General features: G+C 40.2%; 1 protein-coding gene across 1 annotated transcript in view; it reads right to left on the reverse strand.

Annotated features, from left to right (window-relative positions):
- The window catches only part of crybg2 (crystallin beta-gamma domain containing 2), a 52,466-nt gene that overhangs the window by 6,413 nt on the left and 18,348 nt on the right, over window positions 1-27,705 (reverse strand). Inside the window, exons 4-12 of the mRNA XM_044052798.1 lie at window positions 24,414-27,505; window positions 15,656-16,721; window positions 13,947-14,717; window positions 6,753-6,800; window positions 4,852-4,970; window positions 1,951-2,170; window positions 1,270-1,409; window positions 1,001-1,127; window positions 42-77 (exon numbers count right to left, since the gene is read on the reverse strand). Of these exons, the coding sequence (XP_043908733.1) occupies window positions 42-77; window positions 1,001-1,127; window positions 1,270-1,409; window positions 1,951-2,170; window positions 4,852-4,970; window positions 6,753-6,800; window positions 13,947-14,717; window positions 15,656-16,721; window positions 24,414-27,505 (5,619 nt within the window). The remainder of the gene's footprint in view (window positions 1-41; window positions 78-1,000; window positions 1,128-1,269; window positions 1,410-1,950; window positions 2,171-4,851; window positions 4,971-6,752; window positions 6,801-13,946; window positions 14,718-15,655; window positions 16,722-24,413; window positions 27,506-27,705) is intronic.

Here is a 27,705-nt window from a genome sequence, read left to right on the forward strand (position 1 = left end):
TGCTGGTGGGAGCAATAGTTCTTATAAATATCATTTCTTACCTTTGGTTCACCCACATTTTCCACTCTTGGCTCCCCCTATGGTAAAAAAACAGACACATTTACACATTGCAAGTATAAAACAGACGGTAAACTAAAGTTGTGAGTCTTCCTTGGTTCATAATTTGATTAAACATCAAATTAAGTGTCAAGCGTTTTGCAAGATTAGGTAGTTTTTGTTTTATTTGTCATTTCTTTTAAAAGCTAATGTTATCATAAGCGAATGTGAGAAAAAAAATGACATTGTTTTAAGCTGAACTTGCACAAATAACCTGGATATAACATGGAAAAGTTTAAAAGCTTTTCGTTTTCTACTGTTATCAAAACTGAAGCAAACGTATTTCAAAAAAATACATTTAAAAAAAGAAGATTTTCGGATGTTTTGAATAGATTTGGAATCTTTGAGAATAAGAATGACAATGTGAATAGAAGTGGACATACACTGCAGACATTTTAAAGAATGTATAATAAGTCTGTTTCTGGAAAAAATGCTGTTTCAAAATGTTTTGCACTCGAAAAATAATCTAAATTTAAAAAAAAAAATTAAATAAATAAATGAATGAATAAATAAATAAATACTGGTGTGTATTTCGTATGTGTGTGTGAAATTATAAGAAATGCTCAGGTGTAAATTAGTAAATCAAGTAATTTTAAGAAAAACATTTTTTACATGAGATAATTAATTTGCTTGCTTGAGTTTTTAGCCAATTGTGCCAATAGTTTTAAGAATTCTAGCCAAGCAGCATTTACTTATCCCTCTGAAAACTAGAAATTTAAAATTGAATTAAGAATATTTAGCATGTTACTAGTACTAGTTCTTTTTGAAGTGTAGTTTTTCCGGTTACCAGGAAGAAGGCCAGTAGTTGTGGTTAACCACCAGGGGGCGACTGCACTGGTTGTAAAAAAGAAGTCAGTTTGAATTTAAGTCTATGGAAAAATGTACAGTGTGTCGTGTCACTTACTATTTTGAGTGGATGCACTGATCCCACATAGGGCTGTTCTACGCCCCAGGCTGCAGGGTTGGAGTAACCCCCCACCTCCAGGACGCGTGGTACGCCCTGAAAGAAGGGCTGCGCGAACACAAGCCAGCTGATGAAGAGAAAAACACAAATATAAATTAAATCTGATTTTATAAATAAAGCACGAGTTACAACTTATGGCAAAAGTCAGGTTTTACAAAATCATTTCAATAATGCAAAAGCATTTTTTAGACTTATGATTCATAACTCACAGGCCGGCATTTATGATGATGGAGTTGGCCTTAATGGGGAAACCAAAAATCCTGGCGTCATCAGAGGTGTCTCTGAAGATGACTTTCTTCCCCTCAGCGTTCTCCTCTGGGAAAAGGCTGATTTCTGGGACACTGTAGTCCTGAGAGTGATGAAGAGGAGGAGAAGATCACCCACAAGTTTAAGTGTGACATTGATGTGAAACGCTTTTCTGAAACTGTGTCTTGCATTTATTTTGGTCAAGTAAATTTACACATACACCTGGTAAGATGTTAATTCCTAACAATTACCACAATTACCCCTATACAAAACCAAAGAGAAGCTAAAGCTGTTGATATACGATGATGATGTACAATTTAGTAATCTTGTGTTCACTGTCTATTATTAATTATCTGGTTACTTCTAGGTGTATCTTTAATTTATGCTTTTCTTCTTCCTAATATTCCCCTTTGTCTCCTTTACCAATGTACAATTAAAAAGCTGCAGTGATCGTACTGTATTTGTATGAAACACATTTCTCTTTAATATTTGAATTTTCACACCTTTGACATCGTTTTGACACTAGATGGTGCTATATATATTTTTTTCTTTCATCATCAAGCCCAAGACGTTAAAAGTCAAGGAAATAAACAAACATCAATGTGTGACAAAGCACAAAGACAGAGACACTGATCTTGTATTACCCTGACAGCTCTGCGTAGAGAGCCGATGATGAACCTCCTAGGTGGCGCCGTCTCCGTCTGCTGGTCACTGGTCTCTCCATTCTGCTTTTGTTCATCCTCCTTTTGTCCGTTCTGCAGCTGCTCCTCATCTGGAGGGCTGAAGGGGTTAGTGATCTCTATGTCTCCTTCGTCCAGGGCGACTTTCTCCCCCTTGTAGTTGGGTTTCTCATAAAGCACCCATCTGGCAAAGAGACACAGAGGATGAACGGATGGAAGATAAACAAGATACTGTTGATTTAAAGCAAATACTTCATTGCAGTGGTTGCATTATCCATCCATCCATCTTCTACCGCTTTATCCTCCACATGAGGGTCACAAGGGATGCCGTGCCAATCCACTCCCACACTCACACATACGATCAATTTAGAGTTGTCCATTTTACCTAATCCCCAAATCTGCATGTTTTTGGACTGTGGGAGGAACCTGGAGAACCTCGCCAGGCGATGTAGCTTATAAACGCTGTCCCTGTGTGTTAAACAGCTCAACATCAGGAGCCAGTGCACCACAAAGAGGCGTATCTCTCTGCCTCTCTGTGAGTTTAAGGCCTCATCAAACATGTTCATGAGGTTACACAGGGAAAGGCCAGCGACAGGAAGTAAGTCATAAGACGACACGGCTGCCAGCAGCTTTTATTTAATAAGCAGAACAAAATAACATTTATACATTCAATTAAAAAATGTTTTTTTAAAACTAATCTAGTCATGTTGGCTATGTATGCGACATATCAGCCTGTACTTTTGTAATCGACATTAAGATTGTGACTCATCTCTGCTCGTGCATATTTTAGCGTTGGCCTTGGTTCAAAACAAAACATGTGTATAATTAAATTAAATGAAATGAGGTCAAGTTTAAGACGTTTAAATGGGGGAGAATTACTATTGTCACACTAATTGACATTTCTTAACGTCGCTTTTGTGTCCCTGTCAAGTCCTGTTTAGCGATTTGCCAATTTCACATCTACAGTATATGATTTATAATAAAACGCCACCTGGGTTTGTACATTTGAAGAGATATACCTGTATATTGTTTGTTTGCTTTTGTCACATGTATGTTATGCGGCCAAAATTAATCTCATTTGCCCTCACCTGGGCACGGCTTTACCCTTGTCTCACACGTCATGTTTACATGGACACAAGTAATCGGAATAAAAGCCAGATTGGAATTAAAACAAGTCATGTAAACATGCCAATCCGAAAACTCTGATCCGAGACAGCTCATTAGGAAACAGACTTGCTGGTTTGATGCCATCACGTGTCTGATCCACGTAAATGTTTTGTTACTGCTGTATTTTCATTCACCAAAAAATAATAATGAACAGACATGAAAGTCACAGAAGAGCAGGACAATGAGCCGGATAGTGGACCTAGATTGTAGCCCTGTCAATGAATTTAATTAAATCCAAACCATTACGGTTATGTGGAATGGGATTATTTAGGGTTTGAGTGACACCTGTAGCATTCGCGCCATATCTTTGTACCTGGTGAATGCAGTAAAACTGGTGTTGTCTGTGGAGATTCTTATTCAGCCAGGTCATTGTTATCCAAAACCCAGTGAATCAGTAGCAACTGTTGGTGTTGTTGTGTGTCTGTGTGGTTTGTTGTGCGTTCCTCATGCTGGGACAGCATAAAAAGAAAGATGTGGACTTAATATGATTACATATCCATATGGCTCTCCTGAAGACTTTTGTGTTGCTGCTTTTCTCTATTCTTATTCTCTAAACTTTTCTCTGCAGTGTTTTGAAAATGGAATTCCTTTGTATCGTACACCAATTTGCTTGAAAATTTACCCTGAAAACCATGTCCCAATATAAACATGGATGTCTCACTGTCACTCTTTGATTATCTAATAAATTAGAGCATATACATCTGCTGTGGTTTGGGCAGTGTTGTGGTGTGTAATAATAATGTGTGTACACTGATCAGTGATACTGCAGGTTCACCCCACGCACTCGCCTGCGTTCGATAAAACATTCCAGGTTCTGAGGCCAAGTGTGTGTGTGTGTGTGGGTGTGGGTGTGTCAGCTATTGATGGCATTTGCATGTGCACTCTGCATCCACTGTCGTTCTGGTTTGACATCCGCAATGGGGAAGTTTATTTTGACAAACTGGTGTTTAATTACATGCTTCACATTTCAAGAAAAACAAGGTGCAAAAGTGTAACCTGCGTGTTGTTATATGATTGTGAAGGTTTCAGAGTTCTAATGACAGGGACATGCATATGTATATGCATATGTGCAGTCAACTGGTTCAAAGTGCATAAGTTTATTTAATTTTATCTTTCTTCTTACATTTCTTTTTAATAAATAGGTCTCTATTCTTTCTCATTATTGCATTATTGACTTTTTAGAACCATAGTACTCAGACTGTGATTTTACAAGTACAGCTTGCTTGCTAAGATATTTTTTTATTATTTCTTTATTTTACCTTCTTGAAAATCTACTTTTGCAGTGTATGTCCAGTTTAATGTACAGTCTATGTTTTATGTTTTTGGAACCAAGAGTGGAAAAAATAAGTGAACCAACGGTGCCAAACGGTGACAGCTAAATGGCATTCTTCCATCATTTATTCTGTTATCTACACCAGTGCATCTGCTGTGAACGAGGCGTGTTAGGGAAACTTATAGCTTTGTTGTCTTGGACGTAGTTGTAGATCATTTGTTAACGAACATGGGTTGAGAAGCTTCTCTAAACAACGTGTATCCCATATGACCGTGTGTACAAACTTATACTGTGCATATTAAAGAAGAAATAGTATTCATAATAAGACATCTTTTTGACAAGGTATAAAAACGATTTACAGACAACGGAGCACAGTTAAAACTGCATGTGAAACGGCTTTAGACGAAATGTTGACTTAGTCTCACCCTCCTCTGACGACCCTGATGGAGATGGTCTCCTGCAGCACCCAGCACGTAGCATCAGTGACATCACTGCGTATCTCTATCCTCTGGCCGCAGAATCCCGGCTGGTCAAAAATATACATCTGGAGAAACACGCAGACAGAGGTGGGATTAGCTGACAGTTGTGAAGGTTCAGCTGTGTTGCTGAAGGCAGTCATTTATCAAAGTTATCATGGTGATTACAAAAAAGAATATTTTAATAGGATACCAGATGAAATAATAATGATGACAAATAATTGCTGCTCAATTTATGCTGTCAACAGAAGTTAAGAACAACCTATATAGATTATTTGAGAAGACAAAACTGTGACTGATTTTATTTTTTCCCTTTCCTTTTTCAGGAAGAATCCTGTGAGTTTTATTTTTATTTATATATGTTTTTTTTATTTTTTTTATTATTGTTTTATTTATTGTCATTATTTATGTTTTATTTATTTATTTTTTGTTGGGGAGGGAAGTGGGGGAGGTTCCCTTCGTATGGTTAAAAAAAAGAAGAAAAAGCACAAGATTGTAATATATGATACTGTGTTGAATATTTCAATAAACAAATATATATAAAAAGAAAGAGAGATAGTTTAGGGCTTATTTGGTTCATTTGTTTAAAACTTCAAGTGTGCAGTACAGACATGTTTTGTCCATTCAGGTCTGAGGCCCTGCAGCATGGAGAAGCATCAAGAACTAAATGTCAGCTCCACCTCTAGCATTGACTATCATCCATTGACAGACCTCAGTGATCTACACTCTTCAACATCATGCAGGAGCAGGCTTGCCTGACATTTAATGACATTTAAGATAAAGACAAGGCAAAAGTCAAAATAGAAGGTAACTTTAATGTCATCAATTGACGCCCCAAAATTCCTGTGACGATTGACATTTGCAGTTTGAATTGGACCGTGTTGTCTTCTTTGAATGAAAAATTGAGTGAATTTAAGAGTGAATGCATGAGATTAACGAGTAACGAGTGTGATTAATTACTTCACAATTACATGTTATGAGCTGGTGCTGCCTATTTAAAAGATAATGACTACAAGGTCATTACTGGGGTAATTGTAATAGGATAGTTTCATACCTCAAACCTCACAGGTGATGATGTATTTAGACCAAATGTGAATAAATTGTAACTAAAGAAAGTACACATAGATTCCAAACCTCCACCAAGGTCGCTTAGTTTCCAGAGTCAATGCAACATTCACGGCGGCCATGTAATTTTGCTGTGCGGAATGGTGGCGGTTATTATTTCAAATAGTTAATTTTCTCGAGCTTCCTTTTCTGACAAATTTACAGCTTACACATCAGAGGGAATGTTGTTGATGACGTCCAGTCCAAACATTTAACACACTGGCCGATCAACTGATCGTGATTGTTTCCCAACACACTGTTCTTTTTAATAGAGAAGGAAAATTATAGAACAATCAGTAGACAAGTCAAGCTCCAAAATAGTTTTTACCAGTTTTTCCATTTTGGCAATGCGTCCAGTGTGGAAATACCTTTACTATGACGTTTTTAGACCTTCTTCAGGCAAATCATTTGAGAAGCTATCTTGGATAGGGTGTGGTTGTGAGCGGGCAAACCATCACCACTAAAATAAAAATAAAGCTTCTGAAGAACAATCATAGTTTAGCTTTTTATTCACTTCCACTATTCCTAATATAAAAAGTGGCAAAAAGTGTTTAATAAACAAAATTTGAATGAATGCAATGACTGCCTTTGGCCATTGACAACAGTGACTATTTATCCAGCAAACAAATTCAACAGTAAACCTTCACAGGACATTTTGTACCCCAGGTGCTGGTAATCAGTGAAAACAACAGTCAACCTTGCACATGTATAAGAGTTTGTTCAACAAGAGTCTGACACAGACTCACCTTTCCAGGACGAGGATTGAGCTTCCCATGCTCCTTCTCTTTAGTGAGCTACAGAAAAAGAAAAGAAAAAGAAAAGGTCAAGTTAAAAGCCCAGATAAAGCACAATAAAGTCTACAAATGAATATATATTAGTAAGATACTGTCATTATCATGAAGAACAATGCAAAACTATCAGCTGATTAGGGTCAGACCCAACCCTGATGCCTCTTTTCATCATCTCTCAAGACAGACAATAGGAAACATCATTCCACACAAAACAATGTCATTATGCAACAACCCGAGCCAGTTAACAAGCCGCACTCTTGTTTCTCCGTGCTGAACCTGAATATGTCAAACAGTCCAAACATTGTTTACATCACTGTCATCAGGGAGGGGGAAGAGTGCAAAGAGGCCATCATTCACAGCAGAACAAGCTCCTCTTTGACAGGTGTAAATACAATCCTCCCTTGTACATTTTTAACCCTAACACTTTCAAATAATAGTGGACAGAACCTGCTCAGAATGACTGAACTCACTGTTTCACCTGTTCAGGTATGTGAACAGGTTCCCCACAATGCTAAACATGGCTGGGATGTTGGTGGAATTTTGGCTTCTGTTTACAAATGGGACATGGAATGTGGTAGTAGGTTAGCCACTTTGCAATGTGAATATTGATTTACCAGAGGAATTGTTGTGTGTTTGTGTCTGTGTGCGTTTGTGTGTGTGTTTGGTCTCGGGTATCACTTGGCCTTTACTCTCTGGGAGCTCAGTAGGAAATAGGCTACCATCTGGATCATGTTACCAACTAAAGAAGGCCTGCAACTGAAGCCAGTACTTCAGCTGGCCTCTTTAGTGTCTCTGTCTGTTCTCTGTTATTTGGAAAAAAGTTGAAAGCATTTTTCCTTTAAAAACAGAACATGATTTATGGACTTATTTTTAGGATGTCAGACCTTTCTGCATTTTTAGTGAAAGTTAAAACAGTAGCAAAATAGCAGCTCTTTTTGGTGTCATTTCAGAAAAAGACGGATTACAGCTTCCATTTTCCCACAACATAAACTTAAGTATAATTTGACCGTGGGACAGAACAATTCATCATATTAACATTGTGATGTTTAAATGATTCACATAACAAGTTAATATTCTGATGGCATCTCATGCTCCGCTAACTCAAAATTTAAAGAATATCTGACAGAAAAGTTGTAATTATATTTCTTTTCTTCAAATTGTTCACTCATTATCAATCAATATCCGTTTTAAGTTTTGCAACGTTGACGTTCAAATCTGAGTGAGGTGATTTATTTCAGAGAAAAGACAAATTAGCTTAGCTTGTTAGGGTTAGCAAAGCAAACTGCCTTTGGGTCATATCTTTGGAGTACAGTGTGTACCCTAAGGCAAAACTTTCTCTAATGCTGTGTTTCCATCATGGTACAGTTTGGTTTGGTAAAGCATTGTGTGGACTGTGCCCAATGACTGCGAGACACGTAGCATGACTGCCAAAAATGATTTGAAATGCAACAGACAACAATGGAGGACGTCCGATCGTTTGTGTGATTTCAAACTGCCTTCCACGGCTGCAAGAGAGTGATGTTTATCAGTCGAATAGAAAAACTAAAGAAGAAAAACTAAAACAATTTGCGTTAAAACAAGCTAGCAGACTCATTAGCAAAGAGGTTTGAGGTTTGTGGACTCCACTGTATATGACATCATTCATGCAACACATGTTGTGTCTTTATGTTTTCTGAAATATCGATGATTCCCATAATTTCTAATAACTACTCATAGTAAAGGGTTCTCAACAAACTCAAACATACATCATTTATATAGTGCCAAAGGTTTATCACGCTGACAGAAAACATTTAAATCTTCAAAATAGTGTAAAAGAGTCAATGTTATTGATGTTTTTGGCTAATTTTAATAAGGCTACATCAGGTTTTCTCTCCGCTGAATGTGCAAGTACCTCACACACCTCATACACCTTAAAAAACTAAAAAAACATAGGTGGAGCCATTTAAACACAAACAATGCTATCATCGGAAATGCTGTCACACCACATAAACAAATAAACCGCAAAGCAAACATTTACATTCCTCTAGAAACATGTTACATGTTAAGTGTGCTGCGTGTACACTGGGATGTTTCTGGTTCAAAAAGCCTGATTCAGCCTGGTGAGTGACGGGGTACTGACTGACATACTGTAAACTGCCAGGATGCAACACCTGAGGTGACGCAAGGAACAACAATCCTGGCTCTTAGTAGTTGTGACAATATAGAGATTCTAATTCCTTAAAATCACAGTTAAGCTCACGACAGGCCTGTTATGAAGTCCAGAGAAAAGGAAATCAAAATGGAAGCAAGAATAATACCAAAAGGTAAAAATTGAAGCTGTTAATGCAACAAATCAAACAAAAAAAGACAATATTTCTTTACATTGTTGTTGCAAATAAAAAAAAAAATGGAGGCCAGATTAACACTAAATCCTGCAGTATAACGTAGACACTAAACACTGGGTCAGGACCCACAGATGAGTCATGGGACAGTTTTGTTGGGTCCCCAAACAAATTTGCTGAATTTTTCAAAACTTTTACCGAAGATATATGTAAAATATGTTGTAAACAAAATAAATAAATGAAGTTTTAATGAATTTACCAAGCATCTCCGGGAAATGATTTGTTCACCAAATCAAAATGATAATAGATATGGATGTAAATGAGTCACTACTTATTCACACTAGTCTATCAAATTGGCACCAAACATAAATCATAATCATAAATTTTCTCTAAAGTGAAATGAAACAATAATATTTTGCCAACAACAATAATCTGACATTGACTTTTTTACAATTCCACACCTGACGTACTTCTTTAAAAATGTATGCTAGTTCTAGCTTGTGAAATCAATTATGCTTGGCTTAAAACTTTCAATTCCAACAACATGCACTGGCAGCTCTGGCAATTTCAAAAACAGATTCTGTTAAATGTGTATTTTGATAATGAAAAAAAACAAACTTCACACTCAGCAACTTCATTCAGTCACAATCCACTTCTCTCACACTCATTTACTTAATTCTGGTTGACTATCAAGTAAAAACACATGATCAATATCAAAATAAAAAAATCTGTTGCTCTCTGTTCTCTGACCTGGCAGCCAATAACGCCCCACTTCTAATCAGCCGACCTTTGGAGTTTTTGGGGATTCTAATCAGATCCGACCATGACAGTATGGCATGGTTTGGAATGGTAAAGCCCTGGGTCAGGCTTGCATTTCAACTGAGAACAGTACATTTTTACTTGGTAGATGGGGGTGTGGGCTGTACCAACATTGGAGGACATCCAATCGTTTGTGTTATTCCAAATTGCCTTGACGTCCACGGACGCAAGCGAGTGATGTTTTTCAGTCGCCCAACCAGCTGATTGCAGGAAGGCTCCTGATCCTGAGGACCTACTGCCCTGCATGTTTTTGAAGTGTCTTTCTGGTGTGTTTGAGGAAGGAAACTTCTAAGACGTGCAGGGCAGTGGGACCAGGATTGAGAAACCATGCCTCAAGGGAAGGGTGCCAAAATACTTTGGTGCTAATCCTAATAGAAACACAAACAAATACAAACCGTACCGTATCGAACCAAACTGTTCCACTCGATGGAAACACAGCAATAAGCACTAAAAAAGACTTTGATATCACATCACATTTCTGCACTTTGCACGGCAACAGCATTTTGGTCCAACTGCCAATTCAAGTCACCACTGACCTTTTCACATGTCGTTCCTGACTATGCAACACAACAACACAAGACCAGACAACTGCTTCATTCATGACGAGCGATGCGTTCGCTGCAGCTTTTGGCGCCCAATCAAAACAAAACCCCACCCTCGTGATACATAAACAAAGTCACCGCAAACGGAATGTGCAGGTTCAGCGAATCACGCATTCGACCTACAAGTGAAACTTTAAGCCGTTGAAGGCGACAAAAGGTGACTTATTATCACTCTGTGGTCTTCTTTCACATTAATGCCTCCTCATTTATGCCTGTCACGTCTGCTCCATCAAACATCACCGAAAGGCAAGGTGTGGTTGTGTCTCTGCAGGAACTCACAGATAGCTGGGATGGGTGGGGAGCCCAGGCGAGAATTTTGTCTTTTAAACAACACATAAAAAAAAAGGTAGACGAGTTCCAGAGGAGACACAGCAACAAAGAATTTTAAGGGTTTAATCCTATAAATATTATAAAAGGAGACATGATCCTGCAGCTTTGTCCCGAAAGTCAAGTGTTTGAGTATATGTTAATTTTTTACAAACAATGCTGGCTCCATTAGCGTCGCCTTATAAGCAGGATAAGGCTGTAAAATACACCCCTGTTGACAGACGCTTCGTAACAGGACACAGAGACTCTACCTTTACTGATAAACACCAATTTTAAAGTCATTGTAAAACTGCAGTGTGCAACTTTTGATGCTGTCATTCTATTCTATCGTCAGATAGAGCAACATGAGTTGCACAAGTGTATAATCTTTGAAAAATGTGAATGTTAAAGCTGCAATGTTTAACCTTTTGCTGTGACTGTTATTGTTCTGCCTCTGTTTGGTCTTTGTCAACAGAAATTATGCAAAAGGTCTATTTATATTACATCCCGATGGAGCTGCAAGTCACTATTACTTTTATAATCAATGAATCTGTAGATTATCTTCTCGATTAATCGAGTATTCGTTTGGTCCATAAAATGTCAGAAAACGATGAAAAATGTTGATCTGTGTTTCTCGAAACCTTGAAATGATGACGCTCTACGATGTCTTGTTTTGACCAAAAGCGATTTCTTTGTTCAATGGAGCAGTTAAATTATTCAGAAAGCTGGTTTTAATTATTAAAAACAAACAAATAATTGATTGTAAGCAAAACTAATTGACGATTCACTTAGTAATCGATGAATCGAATAATCGCTGCAGCCCTACATCCTAACAACATAAATATCTCAAGTCTTGCTGTGTAATAGTATGCAGTAGTTTGATGCTAGTGTACAGATAGATACAGTGCATAGTGTGTGCACTAGTATTTATACATTCTAGCACAATATTTGCATTCAGCAATCTGCAAAAACTATGTCAATGAAGACACGTTTAATCCTCTCGTCTGAGTACGTGTGTTCCTGGAGTATTCGCCCTCGCAGTTCAAGTTAATGGCTGATTGGGTATGTAAAAAAATATGAGCTGCGGTCACGCTGGGTGACTTTGGTCTGCTGCTGGAGCAAACACCACAGGAGGAAAGTCAAGTACTGTTTGAACATGAGGGTGCAAACGTTTGTGTTCAGTCAGACAGGACAGCTGTGTGCCAATGACCGGTCACACCTCCAGAATCCAGCCGTTTTCTGTTTGCATGGACAGAAATAACATCACACCCTCATTAAAACAGCAGAAAATAAGGAGGTGAACTCACTGCCAACATCCCAACATCCTGACTTTCCCCTGAGGCGTCACTTCTGCTGTTTCCCTATAATCTTGGCATTTACTGCACTTACAAGTGTGAAACTACTTAAAAACATGTTATGGTTTATTTGCACAGACGTAAAACTGGAAGAACAGCTGACAGAGCAAGACAGAGGCAGAGCGACGGTTTGCATGTGTGACTCGATGTTGTCTCTTTATTGCCAGTAAAAAAATGATTGCAAGTCCTAATAGATCAAATGCACACATGAATGCTTCCATTGAAAAACAAGTCGGTACATGTGTGACCTTACGCCGACCTTTTTCTTCTTTCATGTTTAATTTTCTGAGTGGGAATATCATGTTTCTGATAACTCAGTCCCACAGAGGACGGATCCTTTCTCTCTTTTTAGCCAATTAGAACTGACAGACGAGTGATCAGTCACTTTCACAGTCAGTGATCTACACATGCCACCCGCTCACTTCTAGAAAGGCTCTGTTTCCCATTCATTTTTGCAAATCTTTACCTTAAAATAGTTGATTCTCAACAAAAAAAGTAGAAAATGGGGAAAAGAAGAGAGTGATTAGATTACAGTGAAAAATAATCCGAGGTCTCAAGCACATACATTTGAAAGAGTGGGAAGGGAAGGTTTTTCTTCTTTTTTTAAATATAATTTTTGTAAATTTTTGTCTAAAGCTGAAATTAAAGATTATTTTCTCAATTAATCAATTTGTTTGGTCCATAAATGTTTTAATGATTTATTTGTTATACTGAGCAAAGAAACTGGAAAATATTCACATTTAAGAGGCAAAAAAATCATAAATAGCTGAACGAATAATCATTGCGGCCCTAAAATTTTTCTGAAAAGAAAGATTCTGCCTCTTCAACAAGTGAATAAATAACTTTTAAAGCCCAAAAAAGGGCATGTTTATATAATTAATTAAGTTAGTCAGCCAGTTCCTCTCTTAGTGCAGTGTTTTGCCTTTTTTCTTCGTAGTGTAACAAAAATGACTGTAATATATAGTGTTTTTTCACATAAGAGCAAGTACCACACATTGCACAGTGGTGGTGGGAACGATTCTGTCTGACATTGGGCAATAAAGTAAATATCACGTGGACTCATAAGGCATCAACGGGAGCAAATACCTAATGAATTGTTAGAAAATAAAAAGGGATTTTTACTCATGCAACCAGATTGTTATGCTCTATAAAGGCCACACAACACAAAGTTACCTCCCTCACCTGCTGCAAGCAAGACGCAGACCTTCCTACATAACTTAACGTCACTGCTGAAGCCTTCAGAGAAAGCACATTTTTGCATGTATGCCATGCATAAAACAAAAAGATACTGCAACAACATTTAGCTGTCTCCTACTGGGTTAAACCATTTATTAAATACAGTATAAGAGGGGTGTCTTCTCCTATTGCACAGTTCCACTAACAGGACCTCTGCCCCAGGGTGCAGACATGCATTATTCATACGCTGGTAGCAGTTAGCACCTACCCTCCCTGAACAGAGGCATGCTCCTACATGAATTAGTCCTATAAACTATTTACTAAAAATGCAGAATCAGCATAAATTATATTAACAAATGGCTGCGTAGTCTATCACCTACACACAACTCTGTGTTTCTCAGTGTAGAGGTGTTTAGATCTTCCTGCACAGTGCACAGGAAGTCAATTATTTTGCATTTCTCTGGGCCAGAATTAAAATAAAAATAAACCACATTACAATTTTTCTGCACTTGTGCAACATGTAGCTCAATCTGTTTTTTGTCATGTCCAGTACTGTAATGTAATACTCACGTAAGCATCAGGGAAGGCTCTGTATTTCGACATTAAATTCCTGTCAGGCTCTGGTTCTTTGCTCTGGAACGGAGACCCTCCGTGGAAGCTGTTGAACATCGGACTCTGCTGGACCCCTATGCTTCCATCACTGCTGAAGCTCCTCTGCAGGACAGGAGTGCCCGGTGACCCACCACCTAAACCCGCCCCCATCGCCTGTCCGCTGCCGAACATGGACAAGGGAGAGTCTGTGGTGGTGAACGACCTGTGAGGGTCTATGGAGCCGGTGGGGCTGAGCAGGCGCGTGGGGCTGTTGCTGGAAGGTGGGGAACCGAAGCCGAGCTGTGGAGGACGACTCATGCGAGCACCGTTGTCCTCAGTGTTGGTCAAGGAGCCAGATGAGGAGGAGGAGGAGTTCATAAGGATGGAGAGGCGCTCAAAGCGGGAACCAGGCATGTCTTTCCCGGCACCGGCTTCCGTGAGCTCCTTCGGTCCCGCGTTCATGCGTTCACTCAAAGGCCCCGTGTCTGGCAGCGAGCTGGAGCGGTAGAGTGGGCGACTGACCCTGTCATTGTCCCCGGTTTGATCCAAGGACGGTGACCTGAAGCGTGTGAAGATGATGCTGTTGTCGAGGCGAGAGGCCGTGTGGGAGGGCGAGAGTACCCCGTTTCCATTCATCTCTGCCGATGTCCCGTCCTCAGTGGAAGAGTCAGAGGAGTTCTTTATTACATCACTGTTGGTAGCAGAAGATCTCAAGGGCAAAGTGGGGCCTCGTGCTCCTGGCTGTTGCTCCTGCAGAGCACATGCACATGCAGTTAAAAAGTCTGATTCACCCAAGTTACAAAAATGCTACGCTGTCATTAACTAGCAAAAATTATAATTCAATATCCTAAGAGGAGCAGCTTCAAGATGCATTCAAGAAATGTTGTAAATTTCGTCACTGCTGCAAACACACATGCTGCTGCTGCCAGATTATGATAATAGATGCACCACAAATGAGGTCATCATTAGAGTAGAAATAATTATTTTGTATATCGGTTATAGACTACAAATAGTTACGATAACTGTTTTATAATCAAACACTCATGCCCATCACAATATTTTACTTTATTTGGTTTTGAAATATCGGCTGTCACGACCATGAGAGTTCATAACGACACTGGGCTGATTCCAACAGTGACACTGTTTCGTGTCCCTACCCGATCAAGTGTTTTAGCCCTTCACAACTTTGCATCTTTGATTAATCATGAATTTAATAACCTTTGAAACAGGGTTGAACTATAAGAGTAAAATATCTAATAGCCATTTTTCCTGACGTATCCTACACTTTTAATTTGTAACATATGTTTTGTTGTCTTTTTCAGTCAATATTAATTGTGTGAGAGTTTTTACCACATGGCATGAAGTATACCATCATAATAACCACTATTGTACTCTAACTTTAAAAAACAAAACAAAAAAACTGGAATCAAATAAAAAAAAATATGAGCTCTTAAAAGTAGATAAAAATTCTTGTCTTTATCTACAAATTTTACCTTCTTTTTAACAATCAACAAGTTGAAAAATTCACAGTTATTATTATACAATAATAATAACTGTGTCATTATTCTTTGAGCATAATTGAAGATTCAAAAACTAGATTTTTCTGTTGTTCCATGGAAATTATTTTGCAATGATAAATTCTTAATTCATGAAACAGAAACATGACGAGTGTAGATATGAGACTGTACCTTCATCAGTTCCAGAGGTGAGCGACTGTCTCTGACGAAGCTCCTCTTCAGTCCCAGGTCGGGAGGCAGAGTGTAAATTCCATTCTGCGCCTCAGAGGCACTGCCGGTGGTTTCCAGTGTTTTTGTGAGGGAGGCAGGGAGACCAGGATTGATGGGGCTGGAGGCATCCTCCACGATGGGAGGCAGGGAGGACACCAGACCCGGAGGTGCTGCGCGTGGGCCCACGCCCCTGGGCCTGAAGGAGGGTCCCATGTTCTTCAGCGTATCCACCAGGCTGTCCATTTCAGACCGGTTGGAGGAGTCTGCGTCGGGGGAGGCAGGGGGAGTGGAGGGGGGAGCTGCTGGTTCGCAGACCAGCTGCACGAGTGTGGCCTTGAACAGTCCAGTAAACTGAGATGACTCGTTGTCGTCGTCGTCTGCTCTGACAGTGTCGGTGTGAAGAGACGCTGGCTGCTCCTGTGAGTCCCAGCGTGACTTGATCCACTCTGACTCTGACTCTATCCCTCTCTCCTCTCTTACACCTGCAGGTGCAGCAGGCTCCTCCTGCTCCACCAGGCTCCTCCTCCTCCACTCGCCGAGTGGCTGCTCCCCCGCTGTCTCACTCTCATGGCTCACATAAACTCTGGTCTCGTCACTCAGCCTGTCGGAGTTAAGCAGGCTGCTGTACGATGTAGCCCCGGGGAGAGAGGAGGAGGATGTAGAGGAGGTAAAAGAGGAGGTTCTGTAAGACGGAGAGTCTGAGGAATCCTCCTCATTGTACGGTCTGTACTGAGAAGCCTCGTCGAACCTATTCCTCCACCTGTACTCTGATCCCTCAACTGTTCCATTTGACTCGGCACTTGTCCCGCTGAAGTCCACCATGTCCCGGCTGCCAGCCTCAGGGATCAGAGACACTCTGTGGAAACGCTGTTTGAATTCATCCTCTTTAGGCGGAGAGGAGGTCTTTATGGTCAGTTTGGTGCTCAGGCTGCTGTAGCCTGAACTCATCTTGGTCACCGATTCCTGGTCGGCTTTTGTCTGCCGACCTCCCGAAGCTGCCGAGTCGCTCCTAGAATCTGTCGAGGACCTGAAGAAAGAGAGAAAGAAAAAAGATAATGTATTTATTAAAAAAACAAAAACAGAAATAGTAGTAGTAGTATTTCTTTTCTATTTTACTTTATTCGTCTCTACTTCCTGTTCATGTCCCGTGCCAATATGTGTTTTTTTTTAATACACTACACTGGTGAATAAAAGGGTTCAAATCAATGATTAAAGCGATTCAACTGAAAATAAAAAGCAAGAGTCTGTGTATAAACACTACGAGGGTGCGGCGCTCGTGTTATACCAACAATGCAAATTACACAGAGCTTCACTGACATGCAAAGTCAAAAGAAGTTTAATAAAAGCCTTGTTTTGACTAATATACTGCGTTATCCGCCTCATTGGACTCATTGGCTACTACAGTTTTACACAGTGGATCCCAAGATCCTTTAAATTCAGCAGAGAATACTAACTTACATAAATGATTAGTATAACTTGATATGCATTCATAACCTGCACCCAGGAGATTATGTTTTCAGTGCCGTCAGTCTGTCAGTGGGATTACGCTTTTAATCCCACTGACAGATTTTCATGTTGGAATGTTGGAATTTTCACAACGATACAAAGATTATGAATGCATTATGAAAGCGTGTAGAGAGCTTTCATACAGGAGCAGGTACAGTTTGGTGAGGATGTGGAGACTGTTGGTAGAGGAGGTTACAGGAGAACATGTGTTAGCTAGGGGTTGTAAGAAAACATTGATATAGTTCATGACTTTATATTGTCTCAACTGCTGTTTTGTCGTGTATTTAAGCCTCTATGGAATGAGATTTGTGTCAATATTTTCAAATGCTTTTCACGAAGCAAATAAAATATCGATTTAATCATTCAAAAATGTCTGAAAATACACTTGGTCTTTGCGCTTCCTGATCTGTTGTTTGCGCTCCCTAATTTGTTCTTTGTGCTCTCTGATTTGTTCTGAACTGTGTTGTGTAAATTAAATTCTCTTGTCATCTCTCTCTCTCTCTCTATATATATATATATATATATGTATATATGTATATGTTTTACTAACCACCTTAGTGAATATCAATGAGTAAAAAAAGCCTCAAACTCTGCAATAATTAGGTTTCAAATCATGTAAAACAGCATTCTCTGCATGCATGTAAACATGGCCTGTATACCTACGGTAAGTTGGGCCCAAACTACTTGTTAACAAATATGTAGAAAAGCGACATTTTCACCATTTTATCCCCAGTCTGATGACATAGTGATCACAAACACAGAGCTGCTTTATCTACAGTATCTACAGCATCTACAGCATCAGTGGAACTGCAGCCTCACAGCGGCAGTCTGATCTTTCCAAGTGTGTAGTCATTTAAAATAAAGCAGCTAACGTGACATAAATACAGAAATGTAAAATCCTGAATGCTTAAAAGAGCACAGCTTTATCAGTAGTGAGGACGACATGGCGGCACACGTAGGTGCAGCGGCTCAGTGCTTTTCCTTGCCGGTTTACAAATAAGGATATTCTATTCGATTCTTCTGTGGGTTTTTAACTATTTGTTGCTTGATGCTGATAAGAAAGTATTTAACTAAGGTTAAGGTTAACACTTTGTTAAGGCTGTCAAGATGAATGGAAGTCAGTGTGGTGTCCTAACAAGAATAGCCGCATGTCTGTAGTTGGCTATGCGGAATAATTTGAATACTGTGCTGAAATATTAAGGCTGCAACTATTGATTATTTTCATAATTGTTTAACTGACTATTTTCTCGATTAACCTGTAAATGGTGATGATGAAATGATGAAATGATTCCTTTGTGATTATGGAGCAAAGAAACAAGAAAATATTCAGCTAAAACATGAGAGAAACTCAAAAAAACACTCAAACCGATCAATCAATTACCAAAAAAGTTGACAGTTAATTTAGTAATCAATTAATAATCTATTAAACGAATAATCCTTGCAGCCCAACATGACATCATGACATCATCAATGAAGTAACTCAGAATCACTGTATCATCATACCGTCGTTATCATTGGTGTCGTGTGTGTCCTTCTTTTTGGTGCAATGGAAATGACCAGCCAAATAATGTGAGAAGAAGAAATACTGTGTACTTACTTTACTTGTTTCTCTCTGTGTCAGTATAATAAACAGAAGTTACTGTATCTTTACTGCTCTTTTCCTCCAAAGCAACAAAATACAACCTGCTCCTCCTCGCTGAACTGTCCCACTCCCGGGACACACTGTTGGACCACACCTTTACCTTGGGGACAACCGTAAAGTCTGGGCCTTATCTTAAACCTCCCATTAGGCTTCACTATCACTTTCAAATTTAGTCCAACGTGACACAAGAGCCAGTAAAGTGACATAGAGTGTGTAATGCAGGTGCAGTGAACCAGGCCCGGGCAATCATTTAATAACCACAATTATTGAATCATCATAAAAGGTCAATATTCAGTATAAAGACAGGCTTAAGCTTTCACTTTCATGCTATAATTACCTGACATTTACTGCAATCATCATCAATGAGATTCCTACAGTCATATTGCCATATCGCCCTGCCCTAAGTACACATGTCCAAACTCAATCAAAGTCCATTCACACGTGCCTCAACACGAAACCAGACTCCTCGTGGCCTTTCTGCAACACTTGACCTTTATAATAGGTAGGTCTGACATTTTAAGAGGTAAATGTTGGATAAATGAGTCACAACCTCTTTTTGTGCATCGTTATTGGATAAATCTTAAAGGAATACGTCACCAATTTTGCATTTAGCTTTGTATTCCTAGAATAGGGGTAGTATTTTTGAAAAAATTGTGCTGAGTTGAGAAATATCTTCATTATTTCTATGTTACATGCCCATGCTAACAGGCCCAAGTGTCACTGGTGGGCACGCAACATAGAAAACTCAGGGGAAACTGATATATCCTATATATATATATAATATACTACCCCTATTCTAGTAATACTAAAATAAAGTCTCAAGTAAAGATAAAGATAGGGGGAGTAGACATCAAAAGAGTGCATGGAATTAAATTTCTTGGTGCAATAATATGCACATAAAAATGCACATAAAACATGTACAATCTAAACTGTCAAGAAGTATTTCAATTTTGAGCAAAGCTAAGTATATTCTGGATCACAAGACACTACATATTCTATACTGTTCCCTGGTTTTGCCATATTTCACTTACTGTACAGAAGTCTGGGGAAATACATATAAATCTACATTGCAATCACTAATACTACTGCAAAAAAGAGCCATAAGAATAGTTCATAAAGCTGGATATCGAGATCATACAAATTCATTATTTTTAAAGTCAAAAACAATAAAGTTCATCGATATTGTAGAATTTAAAAACGGCACAAATAATGTTCAAAGCAAAAAAGAATCTATTACATGATAATTTACAAAGACGATTCTTCAATAGAGAAGGGGGTTATAATCTGAGGGGGAAATTAGATTTGAAAACTGCTAATGTGCATTCAATCCGGGGGGAAAGACTGTGGAAAAGGTCCAGTGTGTAAAATTAAGGTGACATTATTTTCATCTGGCAGAAATTGAAAAGAGACAAATATGTATTTATGTATGCAGTGAGTGTGTAAACAGTCCTTATTTCTCTTTGTTTAATGCCGGTGGTATCTGAATTTCAAAATAAAAGTCATTTTGGCTTGATAATATATGACTATGGCTTGACACTTTTCTAGTCTTGATGACAACTCAAAGCTGCTTCACATACAACGCATATACTATCACTCATCTTTCACACTCATTCACACGGTGCCAGCACAGCCGTCAGGAGCAACGTGGGGTTAAGTGTCTTGCCACAGGTCACATCGGCATGTAGCCCAGCGGAGCCGGGAATCGAACAACCTTTCGCTCTACCACTGAGCTACCGTCGCCTCGTCAATGGTATGAGTGATAAGAGAGATTTATTTTGTACCGTGCAATTTTTTCACTCATAACACTCTGACACACTGTACCTTTAATGCAGTCATAAGGATTAAATAATTCAAGTCTAAAAACTAAAAAACAAACAAACAATCCGATCCTCACACTAAAGGCGAGTACCTCGGAATGATGTCCCCACACGGACGTTGCCTAACATGCCTCCTTCGTCTGAGAATGACAGCTTTGAGCTCGCTACAGTCACAAGCGGATGCCGAGGATATTTAAGTCTTTCCTAAAGCAAATAACATGGCTACGGTGTTCAAAACATGCAAACACAACAGACGAGAAACACTGCATCCAGGGTGGAACCTTCATTCATATTCATTTTTTTGCTTTTATAGTTGTGAGCAAGTGCAGGTTGAGAAGCCACCAGGGAAAATGGGACTTAAAACATAATAAAACAAAAAAAAAGATCAGATCAGGTGGAGTTTCTGCGTCAACATGTATGATTTACACACCAATGTAAGAACGCGTCCTTACATTCACTCTCCCTTCTCTCTACACACTGAACCAACAGGAGGATTAAAGACTTGCACAGCAGTTGAGTAAATAAACCCTCTCTAAGAAGACGAATGTTTGCCTCGCTGTCAAACACAAACTTCAAGCTTTGAAGGAAAGTGGTTGAAACAGGAGTCACTTCACAGCTACGTACCCTAACCAAGCGTAGAAGACAAATCCTCCAGTGCAGTGTGCAGAGGCCACGCCACAAAAACTCAGCAATGTCCAAACAAATCCGCCAATCATTAAATATAGTGGGATGAAGAACTTATTCAAATAAAAACAAAGAAGGCTGCATTTTATTTCTTCATATTGTCATAAAAATGTAACACATACATTTACGTCTTTACCTTCTTATCTTTGCATTAGAGACACAGTATCGGATGGTGTCTGCAATGTTACTATCTGATTAAATCTATAATAAAGATACTGTGATTAATTCTAATCTAAGTAACTGTCAGAAAAATGTCCCTAAAGCCCTGAAATGTAGGAGCACCTTTTGAAATGTTTGCCTGATGTAACGCAGTAATAAAAGCATTCTTGCAAGTTCAGGCATTAAGCGAGAGTCTGCCCGCGACCTGCTATTAAAATTCTTTTACTAAATAAATAAATAAATGAATGAATGAATGAATAAAAGTTTGACTTTTGTCAAAGGGCCAATCAGGACAATAGCTCTGTTCAGTTCTGAGGAAGCTGAATGGAACTTTCCTACTGTGACCTGTCAAAATAAGAGTCCCCTTGACATAACATAGATAAAATAACACAATAGAATATTATGTCGATTGATTTCCTTCTGATACTCTATTGTAGACAATCTGAAAGCAGATACTTTACTATTTTGCATTTTATTGTAAGCGTCGTAAAAAACCTATTATGAAAACACAAGAACATTATTTTCTATTTTTTATTTATTCATTCACATTTTTTTTTACTTTAAATTGTAAAAGTATTTTATCTATATCTGCTGTTTCAGTCAGTGCTGGTTCATGTGCATGTCCATTCAGATGAGATAGCACATGCCTTTTTGATTTGTCTAGTTTCTTTTTATTCTATATTCAAATCTGGACAGCACTGTGTGGAGGTTCCAGGCTACAGGACTCCCTGAACCGAACCTCTGAGTCTGGTTCAAGGTGTGGTTGAAAAATTCCCTTTAAATGCTCCACAGTCGGAGGGAATTCTCCACAAGTTTGTCATTCCAGCTGTCTGCAGTGAGCTGTCAGGCAACACAACAGTCAGTGAGTCAGTGTGGAAAGAAAAACAAAGGACAAGTGGCTCGACCAGAAACACCTGTACTATCATGAAAATACTTAAAAAGGACATTGAGAGATTTGATTGAGCTCTTAATAAGTTCTGAACTTCAGAAACAAAGTGATGCCACAAATATAAATATAAACAAAACTATTTAGAGTTCACAGACATTTTTATCTTGTGACCCTTTAGCGATGAGTTTTCCTCCTCCTGAATCTTCTCATTCAGAGTCTGTGTTGTGTGTTAGTAAGTTAGGCGGGGGGAAAAATACAGAAATGCTGTGTTGGAGACTTTGCACCTATAAAACAGCTCCTCCTTTCCAGCTGACACTCATTCTGACGCTATTAAACATGATGGAACCAGTTGATCTGTTTAGTTTGATGAGACATTACTGACATATTTTATTTGCAGCACAATCAGACGACACGTTGTCGTAAACCTGTGCAAACATCTGATGTCTTTTAATGTAAACGTTGTTCAAGTCAAGCTACAGATCTTTTGTAACCCCCTTTTATTGTGTTTCTAAGTCCTACTTTCTACATATTTCCATTATCTTACATTTTTAACAGTAGCCCGAATCTTCCACTGAAGTACAAGTCACGTCTTTGCTGCCATCTTGTGGTTTTTAAATGAATAGTGCTGAGAAAAGAAGAAGAGCGTCTCATATGACTGACTCTCCCTGATGCCAATTAGTAACGTTTGCTGTAAGAAAACGATTAGTCCATTGTAAAATGCTCGTAAACCGGGAAGGTCACAAGTTCAATTCTAATGTTGTGCATTACATTCAGACCGTGTCGTGTTCATATCATTTGCAGCTATGATGGCATATCTGCACCCGTCACCTGTCATGAGCTGCAAATTCCCTTAGAAATCTACCCCAAACATCTGCACTTTATCTCCAGGAAACAACAGAAAGAAGTCAAGCGAATGTGGCGACTGTTCTCCAGAAAACACGCAAAAATGATCATCTTGATGAAAGCTATGGATTGAATGTGACGCGTAAAATAGACACACGTCAGGATAAATGACAACCTTATGTGTGAGGACATTTCAATATCAAGTGATTGATTACTCACTAGTTATCCGTTCATTGCAAGCGAGTAGTTGCTTTCACTGCAGATTCACCTGCTGATCATTTTTCACAGATAACTGATCGAGTGTTTGGTCTAAGAGGAGACAAGTGTGACAAATGACGCAGTAGAGTCCAAATATTTAAGATATTCTTGAACTGAACTATTGACTAACTGAAAATTCACATTTGTAATAGGCATAAGTTAATTAATTAAACTAAATAAACTTTATTTCGTTGAACTAAACTATGTGGCGTGTGAATTCTGTGTTGCCCGGCGCACCGATTTGTGAAAAGACTGCATTGTTGCACTGAACAAATACAATGCATGAGAGAAATCAATCAGTTTACACATAGTTGTCAAGCTGCCAACTCTAGTGAGAATTCAAAACAACCAATCATCCGCAGCCATATTACTTCTGACATGAAGCATTTAAAGTTAAAGGTAAACACGGGGACTGTTGGTAAACACGGCAGCTTGTCAACAACGCCGCTGCTGCTCCTGCTGACCTGAGGAAATATTTGGCCAACACATGGTTTCAGGGCTTTATCAGATGAAACTTAACATGTCCCATGTAATGTTTTGGAAGTCACTCCACAGAGTTCACAGAGAGTTTTGCTGGCTCCAGTTTTGAGTCTTAAGGCAACAAAGAAACTTGATTCAGTTTAAAGGGAAGATAATGATTGGGTTTAAATTAGAACATTTTACAGTTCTCGAGGGCAAACTTCTCCCATGTGCTGTTCACAAAGGCTTCAATATTCCAAATTACATAATTGTCAACTTTGCAAATTAACTCCCACTTCCTTCCTTCCCTTATCACTCCCGTAACCTCAAAATCATGGCCAGAAAAACGATTACAACAACTTTATGTTGTTAATTAAAAACTCCAGGGAACACACACACACACACACAGCCCTGGACTAAGACAAGTTTTAAGTGTTTTAAGTGTTAAGATTTGCCACTCACCCTGGCTGCAGGTTGGGCTGGACTTGCGCCGGAAGCTTGTGTCTCTCGGAGGAAGAAGTGCCCTCACGCTGACTCTCAGGCTGAGGCTGCAGTGTGTCAGTGTCTGCAGTTACAAGGCTTGACAACTCGACTGTCACCTGCTCGTGCAGTGTCCTCCCTCCGTCTGCACTCTGAGAAATTGTATCCACCCACTCACTACTCTGCGGGGCCCTATTGTCTCCAATCTCTGTGGCATCTGATTGCAGCTCAGTGTTGTGTGTTGAAAAGCCCGTGACGACCCGTGCTTCAGTTACAGACGTATCTGTGACCGTGTTACTCTTGGATTCAACGCTTTCTGCGCTTTGAAATGGCTTCTCTGTCTCTGTAGACGTGGGATTCGTCTCACTGTCCTCTTTTGTGTTACTTGAAGCAGGATGCATGTACTCAGAATGATGTTTGTCAGACAGACAGTCTGTCTCCTGACTCGGGAGCTGCTCCCCCCCATGAAGGTGGCCTTCTGTTTCTGAGTCCATGGTCCAGTTTCTGTGTGACCACTCCCCCTGCACATGCTGCTCACTGGAGGGTGGAGCTTTCTCGCATACCTTGAGTGAGTTCACCAGCCGAACCGGTGTGGCCAGTAACTCCTCCTCCTCCTCCTCCTCCTCTTTAATCTGTGGCAACGCTCTGCTTGCTCCTTCTCTCTCCTGCCACTTTGCATCACTGCTCACAAGAAAGTGTGACATGAGCGTTTCCTGGGGTCGACTTTCCACTGTCCCGCCGAAATCTTCGCCTCGGCCCACGTTTCCTGCGTCATTCAGCATTTTCACAATCACCACCCTCACATCGCCCTCATCTTCCTGACTCTTCGCTCCACCTGCCCTCCACTCCATCTCTTTCACCACACAGACGTCCTCTCTTTCCTCCACCGTGTGAATCTCTTCTTCCCCGCTCTCATCCGTGTTGTCCTCCTCCGCGCTGTAGTACACCTCCATGGTGCTGCCATCGTCTGACCCCACGCTCAGATATGCCGGGCTCAAGGGCCCTTCACTTTCCTCTGACAGCACAGAACCAGGAGCAACATAAAAGGTCTCCGGGTCTTCGATTGTCAGCTCCAGATTCTTGACTACGCTCATTTTCTCCAGCGCAGGAGAGGGACAGACAGAGTCTGTGCTCGCTTCGTCAGTGACTAACTCTTTGACCAGGATCACTCTCTGTTTGGTGTCAGTAACCTGAGTATCTGTCCCATGGGATGCTGCATAGTCAGGACTGGGAGGGGCAGAGCTTTGAAGCACAGGAACTGACCTGACAAAAGTGCTGTAATTGTCTGATTCTGCATCCGAATGAGTCAACTCAGGGTAAGGAATGTTTTTAGCAACTGGTTCAGCAGGTGAACGTGGAGAGGAAGGGAGGTAACTGTAGTGGATGTCTGTTTGAAAGTCAGTAGGAGTCAAGGTTTGGGAAAAGGGAGAATCAATGTCAGGAGAATATGACAAGTTTGAGTATGAGACATTTGTTTCTGTGTTACATTCGTTAAAGGTTTTGACCGTGACGGGCTGGTACTTGGGGCTCAGAAGGCTACTGTCGGTGTCACGTGAAGATGACGAGACAGAGTACGAGACGTTCGTTTCTGAGGTACCTTCGTTTAGGGTTTTGACCGTGACGGGCTGGTACTTGGGGCTCAGAAGGCTACTTTGGGTGGGAGTCGGAGGGTTTGAGAAAGTACTCTCTGCAAAATCAATTCTACCATCAATATCACGTGAAGGCGACAGGCGAGAGTACGAGGCGTTCGTTTCTGAGTGACATTCATTTAGGGTTTTGACTGTGACGGGCTCAGACTTTGGGCTCGGAAGACTACTTTGAGTGCCTGATTGAGTGTTTGAGAAAGTTCTCTCTGCAAAATCCGTTTTGCCATTATTGTCACATGAAGATGACAAGTTAGAGTACGAGACATTGGTTTCTGTGTTACATTCATTTAGGGTTTTGACCATGACAGGCTGGGACTTTGGGCTCAGAAGGCTACTTTCGTTGTCGTATGAAGATGACGGCCAAGAGTACGAGACGTTAGTTTCTGAGGTACCTTCGTTTAGGGTTTTGACCATGACGGGCGGGGACTTGGGGCTTGGAAGACTACTTTGAGTGCCGATTTGTGAAGATGACAGGTGAGAATACGAGACGTTGATTTCTGAGTGACTTTCATTCGAGGTTTTACCCATGATGGCCTCCGACTTGGTGCTCAAATGACTACTTTTGGTGTAGTTTTGAGGCGGTGAATTTGAGATGGACGAGATCCCCTCGGAGGAGAAGCTCTGAGGGAAAAGTGAGTCGTACAACGCTCCATAAACCACATTCTCACTGTAAAGTCGGGGACTCTTCTCGCTCCTTTTAGCCGAAGTTGTGGGGACACTTTTGGTCATTTCTCGAGCAGATCTGGAGACATCTTCATGGAAGGTAGCAGGAGCTGTGCTCAAAGTGGCGGTGACACTCTCAGCTCGAGGAGTGGCGGACGACTCTGTTAGTGAGTCAGCACTTCTCAGGGAGAGTTCCCCACTTGGAGCTGTGCTTCCAGCTGTGCCAGTTAATGTAACACCAGTGGATTCAGTAGGAGAGATGTTTGTTTTTGTGTAAGGCTGCTGGAGAGTATCATTATCACAAAGGCCATTTCTTGAGAAGCCTGAATCAGCTGCTGCTGTTGCTGCTTTGTGATCCGTGGTGTGAAGCATGACTGGAGGCTGGGTAGCTGGGAGACTGGGTGTAGCCTTGTTATCAGCAAGATAAATACTCTCTGCATCACCTTTGGACATGTTATCATGAACAGGAATGCTGACGTTGTCGTCATTTAACTGGAACTCCGGAATGGAATGGACGGTTGTTGTTGGTATTTCTAAGGAATGAGAGTCACCTGGAGGCTGCTCTGGTTCCATCGGTGCGTCCGTCGTGACATTTGACTCTGACTGGTCGGACACAGCAAAGTATGAGTCGAAAGGGTTTGTGTCCACAGGGGGAGGAGACGGGATGTCAAATTTATGGATCTTGTCAAGTTCCGGTTGAGACATACTGAACATGGCCCTTACGTCCCCTTGATCCAGCTCCACCTGACTGAGATCCATCGTAGCCTACAAGAAGATCATTCACAGTTTCAGTCATGAGATCATCAAGACTTTGCCATGAGGCAATCATAAAGTCATAATCAGCAAACGTTTTCCTGAAAAGTTAATGGTATAACCTGATGTGAAATTTGTAAGTTGTGGAAAATAAACACATGCATGGCATTGAGTGACAACTTACACCATCCAATAGGAGTCTGGTTGCAGGT

Source organism: Solea senegalensis, linkage group LG20 (assembly GCF_019176455.1).
Source record: "Solea senegalensis isolate Sse05_10M linkage group LG20, IFAPA_SoseM_1, whole genome shotgun sequence".
NCBI classification, from domain to species: Eukaryota; Metazoa; Chordata; class Actinopteri; order Pleuronectiformes; family Soleidae; genus Solea; species Solea senegalensis.